The sequence below is a fragment of the Primulina tabacum genome, chromosome 12 (genome assembly GCF_025594145.1).
Source record: "Primulina tabacum isolate GXHZ01 chromosome 12, ASM2559414v2, whole genome shotgun sequence".
Taxonomy (NCBI): Eukaryota; Viridiplantae; Streptophyta; class Magnoliopsida; order Lamiales; family Gesneriaceae; genus Primulina; species Primulina tabacum.
Genome location: NC_134561.1, coordinates 35,472,257 through 35,493,293, shown reverse-complemented (window position 1 = coordinate 35,493,293; position 21,037 = coordinate 35,472,257). Strand labels below are relative to the sequence as shown.

At 34.5% G+C, this 21,037-nt stretch overlaps 2 protein-coding genes across 2 annotated transcripts; one reads left to right on the top strand and one right to left on the bottom strand.

The window, feature by feature from the left end:
- Nucleotides 1–10,454: 10,454 nt before the first annotated feature.
- On the bottom strand, nucleotides 10,455–12,890 carry LOC142521375 (protein NRT1/ PTR FAMILY 2.8-like). Its single transcript, XM_075624576.1, has 3 exons — nucleotides 12,680–12,890; nucleotides 12,357–12,574; nucleotides 10,455–12,163 (listed from the first exon to the last, which is right to left on the bottom strand). Exons 1-3 carry the CDS (start codon nucleotides 12,783–12,785, stop codon nucleotides 10,661–10,663), a joined length of 1,827 nt encoding a protein of 608 aa, XP_075480691.1. The 5' UTR covers nucleotides 12,786–12,890; the 3' UTR covers nucleotides 10,455–10,660.
- Nucleotides 11,989–18,769, top strand: LOC142521376 (ent-kaurenoic acid oxidase 1-like). The gene is made up of 10 exons (XM_075624577.1): nucleotides 11,989–12,129; nucleotides 16,208–16,564; nucleotides 16,668–16,989; nucleotides 17,129–17,278; nucleotides 17,391–17,642; nucleotides 17,730–17,813; nucleotides 17,883–17,961; nucleotides 18,126–18,232; nucleotides 18,316–18,434; nucleotides 18,551–18,769. The coding sequence occupies exons 2-10, from the start codon at nucleotides 16,317–16,319 to the stop codon at nucleotides 18,639–18,641; spliced, it is 1,452 nt and encodes a 483-aa protein (XP_075480692.1). The 5' UTR covers nucleotides 11,989–12,129; nucleotides 16,208–16,316; the 3' UTR covers nucleotides 18,642–18,769.
- Nucleotides 18,770–21,037: the final 2,268 nt, after the last annotated feature.

Below are 21,037 nucleotides of genomic sequence, written 5' to 3'. Positions count from 1 at the left end.
ACTGCCTTGATGCGTATGCAATCATCCCTTCCCTCTTGCATGAGTACAACATCCTAAACCTCCTTTAAATGCATCACTGTAGATAATAAAGTCTTTACCTTCAGTTGGCAATACCAACATCGGAGTGGAGGTAAGCTTCTTCTTCAAATTCTCGAAGCTTTGCTCACATTTTTCACTCCATTGAAACTTAGAGTTATTCTGTGTGAGCTTGGTGAGGGGTATGGCTATTGAAGAGAATCCTTCAACAAATTTTCGGTAATAGCCTGCTAATCCCAAGAAGCTTCGAATTTCTGTCACATTCTTTGGTCTAGGCCAATCTGATATTACCTCTACTTTCTTAGGGTCCACAGATACTATTGCTGCTGATATTATGTGTCCCAAGAATGTGACGCTCTCTAGCCAAAATTCGCATTTCTTGAACTTGGCGTACAGTTCCTTTTCTCTCAGCGTCTGGAGGGTGAGACGAAAATGTTCTTTGTGGTCTTCTTCACTTGACGAATACACTAAAATGTCGTCGATTAATACCACAACAAACTTGTCAAGAAATGGTTTGAACACCCTGTTAATGAGATCCATGAATACTGCTGGAGTGTTGGTTAACCCGAATGGCATTACCATGAACTCATAATGTCCATATCTTGTTCTGAAGGCTGTCTCCGGAATATCGTCTGTTTTGACCTTCAGTTGGTGGTAGCCTGACCTTAAGTCGAGCTTGGAAAAGACCGTAGCTCCCTTGAGTTGGTCAAACAAGTCATCTATCCTTGGAAGTGAGTATTTATTCTTCATTGTGATCTTATTCAGTTCTCTGTAATCAATACACATCCTCATGCTTCCGTCCTTCTTCTTTACAAATAGGACAGGAGCTCCCCACGGAGATGCGCTTGGTCGGATTTGCTCCTTATCCAACAATTCTTTTAATTTGCTCTTTGAGTTCTTTCAACTCTGCCGGAGCCATTCGGTATGGTGCTTTCGAGATTGGTGTAGCATTGGGCACTAAATTAATCTCAAATTCCACTTCGCGGTCGGGAAGTTCGCCAGGGAGTTCTTCAGGAAATACATCCGGAAACTCTTGTACTACCGGAATCTCTTCTAGCGTAAGTGTGGTTTCTTTCTTTACCTCACTTAACATAGTGGTTTCTTTCTTTACCTCACTTAACATAGCTAGGTAAACTTCTTCTCCACTTTTCATAGCTTTCCAAGTTTGAGAAGCAGAAAGAAGAGTCTTTCGTTCTTTTGTCTTACCATGAAATAAAAGTTTCTCTTGGTGTGGAGCTTGGATGGTTACCGTCTTTCCATGACAGTCTACTAAAGCATGATTCTTGGCTAATCAATCCATTCCAAGAATTACGTCGAATTCCACCATGTTTAGTTGAATCAGGTTTGCCTTGAAATTCTGATTATCTATGAGAACATCAATATCCCGATATAGAGTGTGAGTTTCTAAAATTCGATTTGCAGGAGTTGCTACTCTATATGGTTCTTCTAAGTTATCAGGCTTAGCTCCTAACTTCTTGGCAAATATCTTAGACATGAATGAATGTGTAACACCACAATCAAATAACACATACGCAGGCATATAATTGATTATAATGATACCTGCTATGACATCATTTGAGTTGTCAGCCTCTTCTTGAGTAAGAGCATAAACTCGAGCATTTGTCTTGTTTTCCTTAGGCTTGTTTGGATTTGTTCCTCCTGCTGGACCATTCCTTGGATCTGGAAGAGGGCATTGAGCAATGCGATGGTCCATCTTTCCGCAACGGAAACAAGCTCCAGAATTACTACGACATTCACCAGTGTGAGCGAATCCATAAGTTTGGCACTTGACTCCCTCTTTACTTGATTGAAAAGACGTGGTTCCTTTAGCTGGAACACTGGTGAATTGATTGCTTGAAAACCTAGGCCTCTTGAATTGCTGGCCCGATTGGTACTGGCTTGCACTGAGGACATTTGAGTTTGTTCTCGCCTTCACGCCTCTTGATGTCATTCTCAGCCCTGATGGCAGCTCCCATCAATTCATCAAAACTATTGGGCTCGATAACGGTAAGGGCAAATTGAATACGGCTGTTCAATCCCTTCTTGAAGCGATGCATCTTCGAGACCTCGATTCCCATAATGGTTGGGGAGTAAGTTCCCAATGAGTGGAACTTGGATGAATACTCCACCACTAACATGTTTGGTTCTTGAACCAAACTTTCAAATTCTGACAGCTTATGCACTCGAACTGCTGTCGGGAAGTATTGCTTCAGAAATGCCTCTCGGAACCTTTGCCAAGTGATAGGTCCCGCCCTTACCATAGCTAGTGAGACTCTTTCCCACCATTTGGCTGCTTTATCCACAAGAAAATGTGTAATCACATCTACCTTGATCCATTGTGGAACCTCAAGTAGTCGAAGATGGTTCTCCACCTCCTTCATCCAATTTTGTCCGACCTCAGGATCGGAGCTTCTATCGAAGTTTGGGACTCTTGCTCTTCGGAGAGTCTCATAGTGCTGTTTCGTCCCATTCTGAGCTGGAGGTGGTGGCGGTGGCTGATTAGTATTAGGGTTCACTAACCCTTGTAGCGTGGTTGCCACAATCGTGGCTATAGCCATCAAGTCCACCTGACTGAGGCCAACTGCTGGTGGTGGTTGTGGTGGTTGTTGTGCATCTTCATCATTGCGGTTATTGTTGCGGTTATTGTAGCGAGGATTGCGATTGTTTCTAACTGGTCGTCCGTCCATTTTCTACAACTATGAAAGTTCTAAGGTTGATGGTAGAATAAAGACTAAACAAAGGAAGCAAAATGATTGAGTAATTTCTCCAAAAATTAAATATGAAACCAATGGATATAAATAAATTTTTATTGATTTCCCAAGAAAGTGCAATTACAAATAACCTTTGAAAATGCTAACAAAATGCAAATAGAACAAGTGCTATTACAAAAGGCTAATACTGAATGTCTAATCTATCACTTCTTCTAATCCCAAATCCATAGGATCCTCTTCGACTTCTTCATCTTCTTCGGGATCCTCCTCAGGTTCGTCTTCATGGTTGGCTATTACTGCTTCTAGATGTTCAATATGACCATGCAGAACTGCATTCTGGTCGCTAAGAACTTCAACAGTGTCCTGCAGCTCTTGAATCTGAGCATCAGTCTGTTCACTATACTGATTATGCTGGTGCACGAGTTGGTGATTTTGATCCTTAATGTATTTGGATCTTCTCAACTAATGTATCACGTAACTCGATGAACTCTGCCACAGTCTCTCGGGAGGTTTCAAACTCTTGAGTTCTCCTATTCCTCTCTTCTGCTTCATGCAGATAATGAGCATAACGTTGAACATCACCTCTCAAGTGTTCTGCTCGACGTTCTAATTCATCTTTGTCCAGCTCTAGGCAGTAGTTATGTTCCTTGAGTTTCTCTAGCTTCCTCTCTAAGCTCTTAATGTAGCTACTCTGGTCAGTCATATCCTACATCCAAAACATGGAAGTGAATGTTCAGAAATGATCTCGAAAATACAGGTCAAGTTATAGACAAATACTGGAAAGAACGAAATCACTACTGCCTACACATTTAATAGAAGAAATAAGTCAAAATTCTTCGATCCTAGAATTGCGTGAAAAATTTACTAAAAATCCTTCACATCAAGAATATGAAGTGTACCAAATTTGGTGCAAAAATATTGAGCCAGTTTGGAAATGAAAATTCCTCAAAGTTTCAAAAATCTGGAAAATTTTACGGAATTGAATGATATCTCTATCTAAACGAAGGATTTTAGGGTTCGTCGGCGGTGCTAGAACGAAAGTTTGGTTCTAGGTTAGGTTCTTCTCGTCGAGAGCTTTCCAACATAGTAAAAATTCCTCCTGGATCAAAAGTTATGGCCGTTTGAAGTTTGCGCGTAAAAACACCTCAACTTTCATATGCCATTTGCAAGGCCTACTGCATGCGCTTGCTGGAATTCGCGGTCTACTGCAATTCTGATGCTTCTGCAATCAGTCTGCTGCTTTTCCAGCACTGCCTGCTGCTTCCCAGCACTGTTAGAACCAGTCTGCTGCATTCCGAGTCTACTGACCCAGTCTTCTGCATTCAGATCTACTGGTTTCTATCTACTAGTTCTGGTTTCAGACTACTGGTCTGATACTACTGTTTTTCGGTCTACTGGTTTTTCTGTTATCTGCTGGTTCCGGTCTACTGATTTTTGGCCTAATGAATTTTTTTTCTACTCATTTCAGTAGTCTATTACAGTAGCTTATTTTCAATAGTCTTTCTCAGTAACTTTCAGGACTTATTTTCAGAAGTCTATCAGAACTTATTATTTCTAGTTCCTCCTCCCCGGATTATGAAACATGGTTTGCTCTGATACCACTTCAATGTCACGCCCCGGGACGGGGGTTGGTTGACACCGGCGTTGCTCTCAAATTTACATTTGAAAACAACAAGCCTCATAAGTACAGAATTCAGAAACCAATCTTTTTATTTATAAATAGTGAATATTTCAATGTCAGATACAAACTCAATGCCAAATGTTTTACAGCGGAAATGTAAAACCAAATATAACAACGTCTTATCAAATGCAGCGGAATAAACATAAACTAGAACTGATAAACAACGGTCTTCTTCACCAACCCCAGAATTGAATCTGCTCTTCTTCTTCTAACTTTTCTTCCTCGTTCTTATCTGAGATGGGTTTGGTGGGTGAGTGATATGATTGTCACTCAGTAAGCAGGGGCGGAAATAACTCCCAGTTTTCGAAATCGTTTTCAACAGAAACAGTAATATAAGAATATATAGAAACTCTTATTTTCAGAACTAGAAATCAGAATTCAGAAAATCACAGGTTTCAGAACAGAAATCAGAATTAGTAAGCACTGAGCATGTTAGTGAATTTCATGGCTAAACTGATATCAGTCCCCTATATGTTTTCTCCTCTAAGGGGTGAGGCCAGAATCAGAATAATTCAGAAATGTTCAGAATATATATTCCTACCATTAGTTCACTAGGGAGTTTCAGTGCTTCAAAATCATATATAAAAAATCAAACATACAGAAACTGAGCTTTAAAACAGAATTATCAAACGAATTTCAAGATATTTATATATAAGCCCACTTACCGTAATTTGCTAGAGTTTCGGTTAAAGTCTACTGGAAATCTGGTTGCTCTCGCTACTGGATTTTTACAGCTCGAACAAGGAACTCTCTTAGCTCGAAAATTTTTACAGAGACTTGAGGTTGTTATTTATAGGCCAAAATCTGACTGTTAGACTCCCTATTAATGGTCCATAATCTGCATTTAACAGTCTTTATTCCATTTTAAATGCTTCAGTTACAAGTCATGAGTTGAATTAGTAACTGTCTGCTGGAATCTCGTTCTTCTGCTGCTGGATTCTATCTGCTGGAAAATATCAACTTCTGGAATATTAGCTAATGCTGGAATTGTTAGCTTCTGCTGGACTTTTCCTTTGCTACTGAATATTGCTAGCTGCTGGAAATATTAACTTCTGCTGGAGTTTTGAATTGCTGCTGAAATGCTGGAAATTCGGGTTCTCACATCCTCCTCCTCCCTCCTTCCTTGATCCTGCTCCTGCTCCCTCCCTGGAATGGTATCATGATGAGAGAGATCTTTCTGGGCCATGGCTTTTCTCACTGCCTCATCTTTCATCCGAGCCAGATTTTTTGGGGACACAGTGATAAGGTTAGGTTCTTTGAGAAGAGCACCACCTTGTCCCGAAGTATGTGCACCAGCACCATCTCCAGGAGCCCGGGAAGTATCTTGATTAGTTCTTCTCATTGGAGCCATATCAATGCCTTAGTCTCAATTTCCCACAGATGGCGCCAATGATGTGATCTTAGTGAAATGGATGAGCCGGGTAAGGGGCTCCACAGGTTCAAACCAATAATTTAGTGTTTAGGAATTTGAGTGGAGATAATGGCTTCACTAAAACCTGCAAACAAGAAAGTAACTCGTGAATGGGCCGCCGGAGAAGTGTCCAACGTAGCCACTCCGATGCTTAAGTCAGCATGTTGAAGATGAACACAAGCGAATATATGGGAGAATATATGTAAGTGCTCGAGAGTTCAAAGATTTCAGAATCTGTAAATGACATTAATACCTGCTATTTATAGTAGAAAAATGGGGTATGTACCTCGATTCTAGTGCCACTTACTAAGTATGGACAAGTCGGCTGCCCATACTATAGTTTCTGATGACTTTTAGAACACTCCAAACCCATGTTGCTCTGACAGATTAGATAACTTGTATCAATCACACTCGAGTGTGGTGCAATTCTCGAGGTGGCCCGCGTGGTAAGGTACCCGGGTACTTGTATGGGGGCCGCGCTATTGATTACCCGAGAAGAGGAGAAATGCCCGGCTAGCGAGGAAAGTACCCGACACATTGGCTCTGATCTGGGCTATCCAATTAATAACTCGGGTTAATGATGATCCGGATCCTTATGGGGGTATCAATATAGTTTTTATCTGGTTTAATATAGAGTATCACGCGGGTTTAATGCGTCAAGAATATTTTTTTCATGATCATAAAATTCATAGTCACTATCTTTCGATACGTATTAAGTAAAATTTAAGCTAACACATAGTCCAACAGTTGTGATTAATTTAGATTTTGGAATGTAGAAGAGTAATGAAATTCATCAAACCATTTTTATACTTGATTTTAAGAATATATCTCTTGTGAGACGGCCTCACAGATTTATATCTGTAAGACAGGTCGACCCGATCTATAATTATAATGAAAAATAATACTTTTGACATAAAAAATTTAATTTTTATGTATTTGGTCAGATTAAAGATCTGTCTGACAAATTAATTTGTGATTCTCACAAAAGTTTTTGTATGATTTTAACAACAAAGTTACTCTTTTTTTTCACTTTTGAAATCTAAAATGGATAATTTTTGTGTGTGAATATTATACATGGAAAAGGTGATGCTTCTCTTCATGACTTTCATACTTGATATTGACTTAAAGTCTTAGTTTTTATTTATATATATATTTTAAAATTTTAGTCTTTTTCCAATATGACTTAGATTAAATGTAGAAGTACGCAATATTACATTAATACTCTAAAAAGACAAAAACTTGTGTGTGACGGTCTCACATGTCGTATTTTGTGAGACAAATCTTTTATTTTGGTCATCCATGAAAAAATATTACTTTTTATGCTAAGAGCATTACCTTTTATTGTGAATATCAGTAGAGTTGACCAATCTCACAGATAAAGATTCGTGAGACCGTCTCACAAGAGACCTACTCCTCTAAAAAATATCATAATTACAAAATGAAGGATCTAAAATCTATTTTTGATAAAATAAATCACAAAGAGAAATACTCATGTTCCAAATTACAATTGTTCCTTCAAAAATATATTCTGATACTACCAAAAATTAAATTGTCCCACTCAAGACACTAGTTTGATATTTTCCTTTTATCCTCACTACACCAAATGAGACCTAAACTTTCTCTAATGTTATCTTATGCAGGTATGTGGGTAATAGTCTAATCACACAAAAGTTGTCAGTTAATTTTGTCGATGCTTAGGCCATTTTGGAATCAATATCCCAAATTCAAAATGGAGTATCCGATTCAAAATCTAATTATAACAAACATATTCTCCAACCCAAAACAAAATTTTCAATTTTGGACCAGCAACACTCCGTGGCTCACCAATCATGCTCATTTTCATGTCCACTAATTAGATAACACTTATCTATTAAATGTTATGAAACATATCTAAATTATATATTTATTAAATGAGTGTCGACGAGATGTCGTTGGTGATGGGAAAGTAAGTATATAAGTTGTCATTTTTCATAATGTGTACTTGTGATGATGATTAGGCCACATGGAAATATATTCTCACTTGGAGGCGTGTCAAATTTGTTATTGTGCTCAACTAGACATTTCTCATTTTGTATGCAAACCTTTCAAAAGCCAACAAATATTTGGATAGAATTCTCTAGTGTCTATAATATATAATATTCTAAAATAGTATAATTTTTTTAGAGTAAGTCTCTTGTAAGACGGTCTCACAAATCTTTATCTATAAGATATTCACAATAAAAAAGTAATACTCTTAGCATAAAAAGTAATATTTTTCATGGATGACTCAAATAAGATATTTGTCTCACAAAATACGACCCATGAGACTGTCTCACACAAGTTTTTGCCATTTTTTTAATACCAAATTTAATCATGAATTCGATTTCATAAATAGTAACTTTATGTTATTTGAATATTTTGGTAAATTAAATAGTATGCATTAAAAATAATTAGATTGATTAAAATATACTTTAAAAGAAATGCATCTATTAATTTTGATTTAAATTTAAATTTAAATTTTAATTTTATATAATATTTAAAATAATTAAATTATTTTTAGAAAAACGTAAAACAAAATAATATTAACATTTGTCATCCCTAACGTGGGAGATATGCCGAGATGGTGATCGATTGGACTCCAAATCTGGACTATTATCCAAATTCTTTAATAATAACGTGTACATTATGATAATTAGTTAGTATTTAGTAGTAGTTTGTATTTAGCCGCATGTATGTTGTGAGACGATTTCATGAATCTTTATTCTTGAGACGAATAAATTATATCCATATTTAAAATAAATAGTAATATTTTTGACGTAAAAAATAAAAAAAATTCATAGATGACCCAAATAAAATATTTATCTCACAAATTGATCAACGAGACTGTTTCACACGATTTTTGTGTTAGATCAATGGATTAGGAGCGAAGAATCTCAAATCCTAAATAACGAATGAATCCAGCTCTTTAGTTTACATGCTCTTGAAATCTATAAATTTGAAATTTATTTGTTTTTTTATTACATTTGATTTTGATTCTCACAAAATTAAGTTATTTGAAATCTTTTCTCAAATCCAAATTCTTCTATTAAAATTTAACCTTTTCTTTTCTTTTCTAAATATTTTGGATATGTTTTTAAAATAATATACTAAATGAAATATTTTAGTTGAAATTTTTAAATATTTTATTATGCAAATAATCGCGTATGATACGAGTACATTTCATGGTCTTTACGTGGTAAGAACTGATCAAATTTGAAACAAAATCGAATATTTTCTTGGAATTTCTATTTTGTTTTTATTTGTTTTATTAAATAAGGACAAGTCGATTACTGGGTCACGAGCTTTGACTCAGATTGTGAAACCACGCACGACTGTGGGCAGTGGCGAGTTCATCTATCGAAAGATTTTTCTTTTCTCATAAATTATAATTATAAAAAAATATTAGAAATCTATGGAAACTTTTTTGAAAAAAATTAGAATATCACACTAAAATTTAGATAAATTTTGCATTTTTCATAATGTATGTTTGCATTTTTGTGATTTCGGTCATTTATGTTATCAAATTTCAAACTTTATCCAGCAGTTTTTCGGTTTTTTTATAATTTGTCATCTAGGAGTAACATCAATGTCATGTCGACGCCACATCAATGTCATGTAGGATAAAAAACGAAAATTCCAAATTATAAAGATTAGAATAAGACAGAAATTTGATAATACTGATAACTAAAATCACATACAGACAAGTATACAATATCAGAATTGTAATTTCCCCAAGAAATTAACAATGTTATGGACAAGTTCAATTACTTTTAGAGCACAAAAAATCTTAGCTCGGAGTCTAAAACTTGAATAAAATAATCTTTTTTCATACAAATGATGAAACAATATTGTCCAATCGGTAGTAGATTTCTCACAATAAATGTTTGCTTCATGGTTGATATTGTTACATTAAAAATTGTTGGAAGCTAAGTGTATCGGGATTTAATTAATAGTAATTATAAAATTAAATACTATGATTTATATAATTTGAATAGGTTTTCAATGAATTGAACATTAACTGAATAAAGTGAAAGTCTACTATAATATAATACAAACAACTATTTAAGTCGGGGGTTTAACTATGATTGATTTTTTTATAAAAAAAATTCATATGAAACAGTTTCATGGGTTAATTTTGTTAGACGGATTTTCAATCAGGTTTGATTCATGAAAAAATATTATTTTTCAGCTAAAAATATTATTTTTCACTTTAAATATGAATATCATCGATAATATCAAATTGATGTGATAAAAAAAATAGAACATCAAATTGATAAATAATCCAAAATTAGACATCTTTCATCAAATATCCTAAGATGACACCTTATATCTCTGCAAAGCTTAAATTTATTCATATTACGAATCTTACTAGAACTGTACGTTTTTTATATGAAGCCTGCGATTTGGTTTTTGATGCAGGAAGTAGGGGAAAACAAATCTTAATTGTTGGTATAAAAAATAAAGCAACTGATTCAGTGGCATCGGCTACAATAAAGGCATGGTAACATTGTGTTAATAAAAAATGGCTCGGCGGTACGTTAACGAATTAGTCCACTAGCAAAAACGAGACTTCGTAAGTTCAGACACGTGAGAATGAACAAAAAAGAGAAAACTCAACCGTCCTCCGAAAAGAGATCTCAGTTACTATACTTTAGATACATAAGTATTACCTTATATTAGTATTATTATACGCATACATTTATGAGCACAATTTTACTCGTCAAAGACCTATAAAATTTGCTCCATAAACAAGTACATGAAACAACATATCCCATGCGGACCAGACCGCAGCTATAAAACGAATCAAGTTGTGTTCGAGCTCGATTTTCGTTCTAGGTCCTCCAACTCGTAACTCAGAAAAACACCCGCCCGGCGAACACCAGAATCCCCCTCCGGCCCTTCACCGGCCCTGTCTTTTACACCATTGCCGCAAAGCACAAACTTTCTACCAAAACATGTGAAATATAACAAGTTGAGAACTCCTAGAGATGCAACGAAAAAATAGTAGTACTCAAGTTTATTCTTGTTAAGGTCATTGCCCCCTAGCCATGGCCTGTCTCCTCTGCCATTTGTGACATAATGTATCACATTCACGAGTAATGAACTTATATAGCTTGCAATCGACAGGCTAAGGAAAAAGATCGAACCCGCGACACTTCTCATAGTCTCCGGCATCTGTATGGTGAAAAATTCCATTATTGCGACGGCCGCAAACGCCTCGGTTAGGCCTGAAAGTATGAACTGAGGCAGCAGTGCCGTTACATGTAGAGGTGAATCCAATTTGTCGTATCTTAGAGCAAGTTCTTTTCGTTCTTTCTCAACGATTCCTGCGACGACCATGCACAGAATCGACATGATGATCCCTGTTGTAATCCTTTGCTGCATAGTCATTCTCAAGTCCTTTTTCTTCAAGATTTTCTTGAATTTCTTGACATATATTTGCTCGTATATGAAAATCCAAATCGAGAGTGCGATCATGGACGATATCCCCATCCAGGCTGGTGGGATTACGAAGCTTTTCCCCAACATTCTGTTCATCTGGATGGATTGGAGGATTCCGAATGTGCTCTGCTGATCCATCACCACGAAGCACCCAACGCCCGATACCCAGACGGGAGCGATCCCGAATAAGCACTTCAGATTCTCAACTTGTTGCACACTGCACAGTTTCCAGCCATTTTTGGGCATATTTCTTGCATCCACTTCACTTGGATCAGTTATCACTGCTGCCTTATCCAGGCACTTGAATCTATCTACCTTGATCGTTTTACTCGACTCGGGCTTGGCTTCCGATGAACCATCATAGAACCCTATCCCATCTCCTGAATTCAAGTCAATTTTTCGGTTCCGATACGCCGCCACCATAACCTTAGCCATGTCCACAAAAACAGTCCCCTGCGGCGTTTTGTAAATGTACGTGTGCGTCCCTACCAAGAAAATCGTGATCGAGACCGCAAGACAGCCCGTGGGGATAGCATAGCCTATCATCCAGCTGATATTCGTCTGGACGTATATAACACCCGTTAGAGCTATGATCAATGCGATCGTGAATGAGAAGTACCACCAGTTGAAGAAGCTCTCAAGCTGGGTTCGCCCCTTCTCTGTTTTTGTATCGAATTGATCAGCGCCAAAGGCAATGTTACACGGCCTGATCCCACCGGCACCCAATGCCACAAGCCCGAGTCCTGTGAACAGAAAGGCAAGCTGCCATTTTTCTGGCTCAATACATTTCAAATATTCCCCCTCGATGCATGGTGGTGGCCTGAGTTCAGGTATTCCAGCAGTTATTGTAACAGCTCCCATTCCCTGATCACAAGAAAACACACACACACACATTTAACGCTGATAGATTATCCAATCTCCCCCTTCAACCAACCCAAAAAAATAGCATAAATTTATCACTAATCTCCAAAAAACTACGTTATATACATATATTCAGCGCCATTTTGCATGAATTATCGCTAAAGAAACTTTAATAATGGAAAGATCAATACCATACCAGCAACGTGAAAATGGTGCCGAACAGGAGAGTCAGGAACCGCCCCAAATACACATCGGAAACAATGGCGCCCGCTATCGACGACAGGTTCGTCGAGCCAGACCATATCATCACCGTGTTTACCAAAAATATCCCGCTCAAATTGTACTTGGTTCGTAGATACACCGTTATGTTGGATACCAGGCTTATCGAAGCCAGCTTCTCGAACGATTCATTTCCTTTCAAGAATCCAAACCACAAAACACATAAAACCCATCAAAGATCTTAATATAACATCATACAAAAATTTGAAATAAGCACATAATCTAAATAATTTTATCTACCAAGAATGTATTTGATGGCTCTCCATCCACCACGCTTCTTGGATTGGGATTCGGACGAAGAAGAAAGGGTCCGTCGGGTAGGGGGAGAATGGCTACCATTCTCCATTGCTCTCCCTTTTTTCCTTTTTTCTTCCCCTTCTTTGTCTTCAATATTTTTTCATTGCTTCCATTTTGTTATTTGGATGTGGACGAGGAGAAAACAATACATATGACTTTGTTAATATTGAAAAACTTGTAATTCGGAGAGTTCGTTAATGTTTAAGAAGTTGGTTAATTGCATGCCACACATCATGATTTGTTGGGTAATTTCATCAAATTTTACAAGTTGTTTAACATAAATCTATTATCTATTAACTATCTATTATTATTATTATTAATATATGAGTTTGAATCGTGAATTTACATCTATGTCTTTATCTTCTTAAATAATATTCATTAATATATGTCACTTTACTTGTTTTGTTTTCATCTATTAATTAATAGAATCTAAATTAAATTCAAGAAAAATAAAATTTAGCATATATATGAGTTTAGATTGTGAATTTACATCAATGTTTTTTTTTTCTCCTAGCTATTAATGACTTTTAACTATTAATGAATTTAAAATAATAGTTATAATGTTTTTTGTAATAATGAATTTAAAATAATAGTAATAACATTTTTTTTCTCCTAGCTATTAATGAATTTAAAATAATAATAATAATCCATTTTATAAAAAAACGTATATCTTTAATAAAATTCAAAATGATAATAATAATAAATATATAGTTTTTGTTTGTTTTTTAAAAATTGTGATGTTACTATCTTGTCCACAAATCGTTGGCTGTTGAGATATTTTGGTAACCATTGAAAATCGAGTTTCAAAGTTGATATTTGAATTGTGTTTTTGGATTCCTAACAATATGTCATATTGTTTTTAAATTATTTTTATCACTATCGTGATTGGTAAACACATTTATTACAATATATAAATATAATCATCTCTTTAAATTAATATTTACTTTAATGTTTGACATGTTATGAGTCTTGGCCAAAATGAGGAACAATAAATTCAAGCAAACGAATATATAAAGCATGGGGCGAAATCAGAATTATATGGTAGTGAGAATTAAATATAAATCAATAATTTTTAGTGAATTTATTGTTGTTAAGATGCATAACAAATCATATATAATAATGTATAAATTTTTTGTGATGAAATTTGCACTCTATTTTTTTAAAAAAAACTTATATTTTTAATGAAATTCAAAATGATAACAATAATAAATATATGTTTTTTTTAGCTTGTTAATGAATTCTAAAATAAATTGAAACCACTTATTTGCATGAAATTACACTCTATATTTAAAAAAAAAAAAAAACTATATCTTGTTCAAAATTTTATACTTCTCCAATTTTTTATTAGGTTTTCTGTAAGACGACATTAAGTAGATATATCTCTAAGACGAGTTGAAATTTTTTATTAATTAATGTTAATTCATTTAAAATAAATCGAAAAAAAAGAAGTTTATACTTTTGTTCAAAATTTTATAGTTCTCTAATTTTTGATTAGGTCTTCTTTGAGACGGTTTCATGGATATATATCCATGATACAAGTTGACCCAATCATTTTCAGATTGAAAAACAATTTTTTTATAATTCAGGGTCGGATATGAGACATGTTTCACAAAATTGACGAAACATTCTCATAAGAGTTTATGTGCCAATTTATTTTAATATTTTTAACTTGAGTAAATTAACATCCATGATAATGTAAATAATAATAATTAATATATGTCTCTTTGTTTATTTATTTGTTTTTTTCCATCTATTAATCAATAAATTCTAAAATAAAGTGAAGAAAAATGAAATTTAGCCTTTTTTTTTTGGAATGAAATTTAAATTTAGCCTTCATTTTTTGGAATGAAATTTACACTCTATTTTTAAAAGTGTATATATATATATATAATGAAATTTAAAATAATAAAAATACATATTATTATTAATGAAATTTAAAATAATAACAATAATGTAAATTGTGTGAATTTACATGTATGTCCTTATTTTCATTAGATAGTATCAATAAATATATGTTTTTTCCAGGTATTAATGAATTTTACAATAAATTGAAGAAAACGAAATTTATTTTGGAATAAAATTTACATTCTATTTTTTTAAAAAAATTGTATATTTAATGAAATTTAAAATAAGCGACACAATGTCAACAATACGCACAAGAACTCCCTAAGAGTTCATCAATCTCAGTATTATTGTCACTCATGCACACTTAATCCAACAAAACTGAATGATAGTGAAAGATTAATCTTTTGGTTCAAACGTTTCTTGATCTTCGGATCAAAAGTTATATTTGTTACCAAAGACAAGATTTTTATTTCTTATATTTGTGATACACAGTATAAAGCCATATACAAAGCTAATCATGAGAAATTCAGAAATTATGGTTGTTGTATGTTCCATTATCGTATGATCCTCACGTGCAACGTATGTATATGTCTTCTAATAAACAGAAAATATCGAGATTGTGTGTATCAGTTAATTGCATGGTGTACATATTTTTTCTATTTCGAATCACGGCGCGATGCTCCTAACAGATGAGACATATGAACAATATATGTGGAATTTTTGTAAAAAGGAAATAAAATATTTAAAATTATAGTTTCAAATCGATCAAAATAACTAATTAAACTGAATTGGTGGCATGGATCTAGAATTGGACAGATCGTGTTCAAGTTAAGAATGTGGGAATATTCCGCTCTTGCAATTTGAGCACCATAAAATGGAAGTATTCATTTAGCTTGCATTTTTTTTTTTGTGAAAGAATATCTAAAAAATTAAGGTTAATTAGTTTTTGGCAAACAAAATTAAATTTGAGCTAAGTTGGAAATATGCATTTGGCAAAAACTTGTGTGAGACGGTCTCACGGGTCGTATTTTGTGAGATGAATATCTTATTTGGGTCATCAATGAAAAAATATTATTTTTTATGCTAAGAATATTACTTTTTATTGTGAATATCGGTAGTGTACCAGGTTGACTCGTCTCACAGATAAAGATTTGTGAGACCGTCTCACAAGAGACCTACTCTATGCATTTTTTCAAGAACAAACTTGTTTGGACATAGATTTATGGAGAAGAATAAAATGATCATTTTGATCTAAAGTTTATTTTTTTAAATCTTATTTTAGTTCAAATTATTCGATATATAATTGCACATTTCTGGTCATGCATTTCAAATATAAATTTACAATATCTCTACTTCATTAGATTTGCTTATTATCTTTCGTCTGATTCACATATCATATGTACATAATGTCCAATGGGAGACCAACGCAATATTTATTCATTTTCAGGCACAAAAAATCAGGGAAAGAGGATTAAAAAAACTCAAAATGATCCTATAGAAACCTTGCTATGATTCCAATGAAGCTCCACTTTGTCTTTTTTCGTTTAAGTATCATGATCTTTGATTCTTTGACAAATATAATTAATTCTTCGATTTTTTTACTATTTTTGTTGTTTTGTTAGGCAGCAATTTGAGAGAATAATCTGCTGGGAATATCGGATGCTCTCAAGTGCACAAGTATGCTATAAATACAGTAATTTAGTTTTACGATTTCGGCGTGAGAGATGTTGAGAAAATGATTGAAATGGCAACAGGTTTGTGGGTGGCATTTGCCATCGGTGTTGTGCCATTAGCAGGGTGCCTGTTTTGGTACTGGAACGATATCTGGTATGTTCTGCCGCATCGCCTTCGCCGTTCTGGAGGCGGCGGGGAGCTCCCTCCTGGCTATATGGGGATACCATTTCTTGGAGACATGCTGGCGTTTCTTTGGTACTTCAAAATTGTTCGTAGGCCTGATGTTTACATCACTTCTAAACTGCGAAAGTAAGGACTTTTTAGATAAGTCACTTGCTTTTTAAAGCTGTTGCAATGCTTGAAAATTCTTGTTAGCAAGTGTACTTAATTGTCTTCGATGTTGAATGCTTAGGTATGGAGATGGTGGAATCTATAGGACGCATCTCTTCGGATCACCATCCATCATAGTTTCCACCCCATCGGCTAACAAATTTGTATTGCAAAAGGATTCTAACTTCACAGCAGAGTGGCCGACTCCGGAAATCGTAGGGGTCACCTCACTTGTATCAGTACAAGGAGATTCACATGCTAGAGTCCGAAGCTTTGTCGTGAGGTGCATCAATCAACCTGATGCACTCCGTCGGATCGCCCTTATGGTCCAACCCCGCATAACTTCTTCCCTCAAATTGTGGGCTAAGAAGGGTAGGATTGTTGTTCATAAGGAAGTCAAGAAGGTATATATTATGATCATTTCAGCTTAGGAACAATTTGTTTTTGGCATAATATAGTAAGATCAATCAAACCATGAAACCACCTTAAACTTTAAGCTAAACATTATGCATTCATTAGTCTCTCTATTTTTTTTCTCTGCAGGTAACATTTGAAAACATTGGCAAGTTTTTTGCCGGATTCGAGCCCGGTCCTGTTTTGGATACCCTTGATGATTTATTCAAGGGCTTGATGAACGGGATTAGATCCCAACCAATCAATCTTCCAGGAACTGCATTTCACCACGCTCTCCAGGTCATTAACTTTGTTTCCTCAAAACTATTTTATCAAGGAAGTTTTACTAGTACTTTTGAAAGTCTTGTATGAGACTAAGCATTCATTTGCTAAAATAGTCTCTCAATGGCAGTGTCGAAATAAAGCAATATCAATATTCAGAGAAGAGATGGAGAAGAGAAGAAAGAATGCTTCGAACGCGAAAGACGATCTAATGGAAGGGCTAATGCAAATGAAAGACGAGGAGGGGAAGCACTTGAGTGACATTGAGATTCTTGATAATATTGTTAGCCTTGTTGTAGCTGGCTATGCATCCACTTCTCTGTCTATTATGTGGGCTTTTTATTATCTTGCCAAGTATCCAAACGTTCTTGAAAAGCTTCAGGTAAAATGACCATAAAAAAAAAAATCCATATCCAATGCTTGTTTATCTTGATAATCTCCTAATTAGATGATATCCCGCTAAATCCAGGAAGAACATATACCAATAAGCAAGAGGCTGGACGGAGAATTTATCACGTATGACGACGTTTCAAAATGCGAGTATACCAGCAAGGTACACATAGTATGAATTAGAACACAATCTCTTCATGCTGAAAACTTTGTTCTGGTATTCTGCAAACAGGTGGTGGAAGAGGTACTTAGAATGGCCAACATTTCTGCATTTATTTTCCGCACTGCTAAGGACGACGTCGAATATAAAGGTAAAACAACTTAATTGTCGTAGCAGTTCGATATAAGATAGCATCAAATTCCTATAATTGCCCACAGAGCCAACCTAAAACAAGAAACACAGCTTCTCTTCTAAAAAAAATAGTATGAATTTCAATTAAAAAGCATATTGTTTGAATAATCTATCACGAAACAGGATATAAAATTCCGAAAGGTTGGAGGGTCATATGCTGGGTCAGGTATATTCATGAAAATCCAGAAAATTTCGAGGATCCAAGGTGCTTCAACCCCGATAGATGGAATGTAAGCAGAATTCGAAATGACATACACAAATCAAACAATCAGCTTCTCATTTACTAAAGTCTAGTTAAACCATTTCTACTCAGGAACCCGCGAAGCCGGGGACGTTTTTAGTGTTTGGAGGAGGACCTAGAATTTGCCCCGGAAACATGCTAGCACGATTACAAGTTTCTATCATAATCCATTACCTGGTTGTAGGATACAGGTAATAACGCTAGCTGCTGTTTCCGAAATTCGACTACTCGATTCGGCTCATCCGGTTTTTTAACTATTAATGTCATGATAAAATGTATAACATGAGCTTTCATTTTTCAACCCCAGATGGAAACTGGTGAATCCTGATGCTGGGATGACATATCTTTCCCATCCAAAGCCAGCGGATGATGTTGAAATTGATATCACCAAAATTTAAGGACATGCAGAATATGATTCCCTGCTTTTCTTGCATTATTTCTTGTATTATTACCGTACTGAATCCTTAAATAATCATATGTTTTATCTACTTTGATCTATTTCTATTTAATATCATTCCAATTAAATCATATTTTCCCTCTCATGAATTATTACCACCCGAACAACATATGACTTCTGTCTGCGTAGGAAAGTCATTGGATTGGAATAGACCCATCGAAACAGGAGGACACATCAAAATTCCATGGTTGACAATACAATAGAACCAGAGAAGGAGACAGACAAATCAACTCGGGAGCTAAATAAATAGATGTAGTAATTCACACAGGTTCACAAAAATCGAAAGAAATTTTTTTACTTTAATCATTGGAATTTATTTATAAGAAAAACTTATTTTAGCAACATAATTTTGAAATGAAATTGTCTCCACTGACATAAAAACAAATATCTCATTGTTCACGGGTCAAAATAATATGGTTCATCGACCAATACTTAAAGTTTGGCCAACAAGAATCAATAATACTTCGGCATAAAAATTAATCATTTCAACCAATAAATCAAAATGTAATATGTGAATCTCACCTCATCGATAAAAATAAGGCATGTAAATGGGGAGCGTATAGGAGAGGGTTTGGCCATTTGGACTCGCTTGACTTCGAATCCGAAATGGGGCGGGTTGGACCCGCAAGAACAGGAAAAAATTCAGAAAAGCATTGCCCATATCAAGATTCAGATTTGGAAACCAAATTAAACAAAGATTTCTACAATTACATGAATTTCAAAGATAATTTACAAGAAATTAAAAGTAAAAAACCCTATGATCAAATAAACAATATTAAAGTGACTTTTCATTCTTCCAAAACCGTCGGCCAACTCTTTTTTAAAAAAAAAACGTCGCTCTAAAAAATCTAAATGAACAATGTAAATTTTATTTGATAAAAAGTATCATAAAATATATTTTAATAAATTCGTAACTTATCTATCTCTACTATATGTAGATTTTTTAAAATAATCATATCATTCCTAGATTTAAAAAATCTAAAAATTTAAAAACAACAAAAATTATTTTACATGAAAAATTATATATAAGCATACAATGTGTTCGAGGTGACACTAATTATTTATTAAGGATGCGTTTGGTTAGAGTGATTAGGTGAGTTTATGATTTTTTAACCCACATAATCCCATGTTTGGTACGTTTTTTATTTAACCAAGTCAATCTCTCCTATGAATGATTAGGTTATATTAGGTGGGTTAAAATAATCACTCCTCACCCTCTAAAATTATTTATCTCACTCTTAATCCATCTTATTTTTCCAATTTTACCCTTCTCCTAAATCCAAACTCACCACCACTTCCCTCCACCGAGCGCCTGCCTCCGCCGGCCGCCGGCCGACCACCACTGCCGCCGACCGCCGCAAAAGTGAAAGGACAATTTTGTCAATTCATCAAAAGATTATTAATTATCTCATTCTTAACCATCGTACCAAACATAATATTATTTTATCATTATATATTATATTTCTACTTCAATCATTTTTTTATCATTTCTCTCTTAATCATTTCATTATTTTATCCTCCAACCAAACGTAGCCTATGAGTCAAAATAGGAATGAACTATGAAGATTTGAAATGTAGTGACAGATTGTTAAAAGGTTGGCAGTAAAAATGTAATTCTTTAAATTATTTGTGGACTACAACATTAGTTTAGTATAAATGAAAATTTGTAGCAACATACTCCTACACACCGCATGAACTATAGTTTGATTAATGCTAAATGTATATTTAGATTGACACATGTAACAATATTTTTAAAAAATAGATATTTTTTGTAATTTATCGTGCCAAAATGTAAGCATCACTTCGTCTTTTCTCTTGTCAGAAGTATATTGAAGATAAATATATATATCCTATGTAAGATTTGAAAGATTATCTAAAGTTAGTGGATAATTATATCATGTACAATATTTTTGGAGCTTGAGATTTAAGATAATATTGTGCATATTTTAAACTTGGGATAATAAATAGATCATGATTTAAGAAATTAAATAAGAAATTTTTGGATATAATCAGGTAAATTTTGAGATATAAATTCAAAATTGAAAAGATTATAACAGATAGAGATATAAGATTTGAGATGATATTGATATTTGGGTATGGATAATGAGATAGATAAGAGATAATAATCTATCCTAAATTCAAGTTTAATTCAAAGTTTAAACGAGGAGATAACACATGATCTGGATCACAACCACCCCCTATAAATAGGAGAAGCTCTTATTCAGAATTTACACATCAAATTTCGAGTTTTGCTATCATATTTTCGAAATTTCTCCCCAAAATTCTGCACAAGTAATCAAAATTCTGTCCAAGTTCAGAAATTTATTTCTCTCGCTC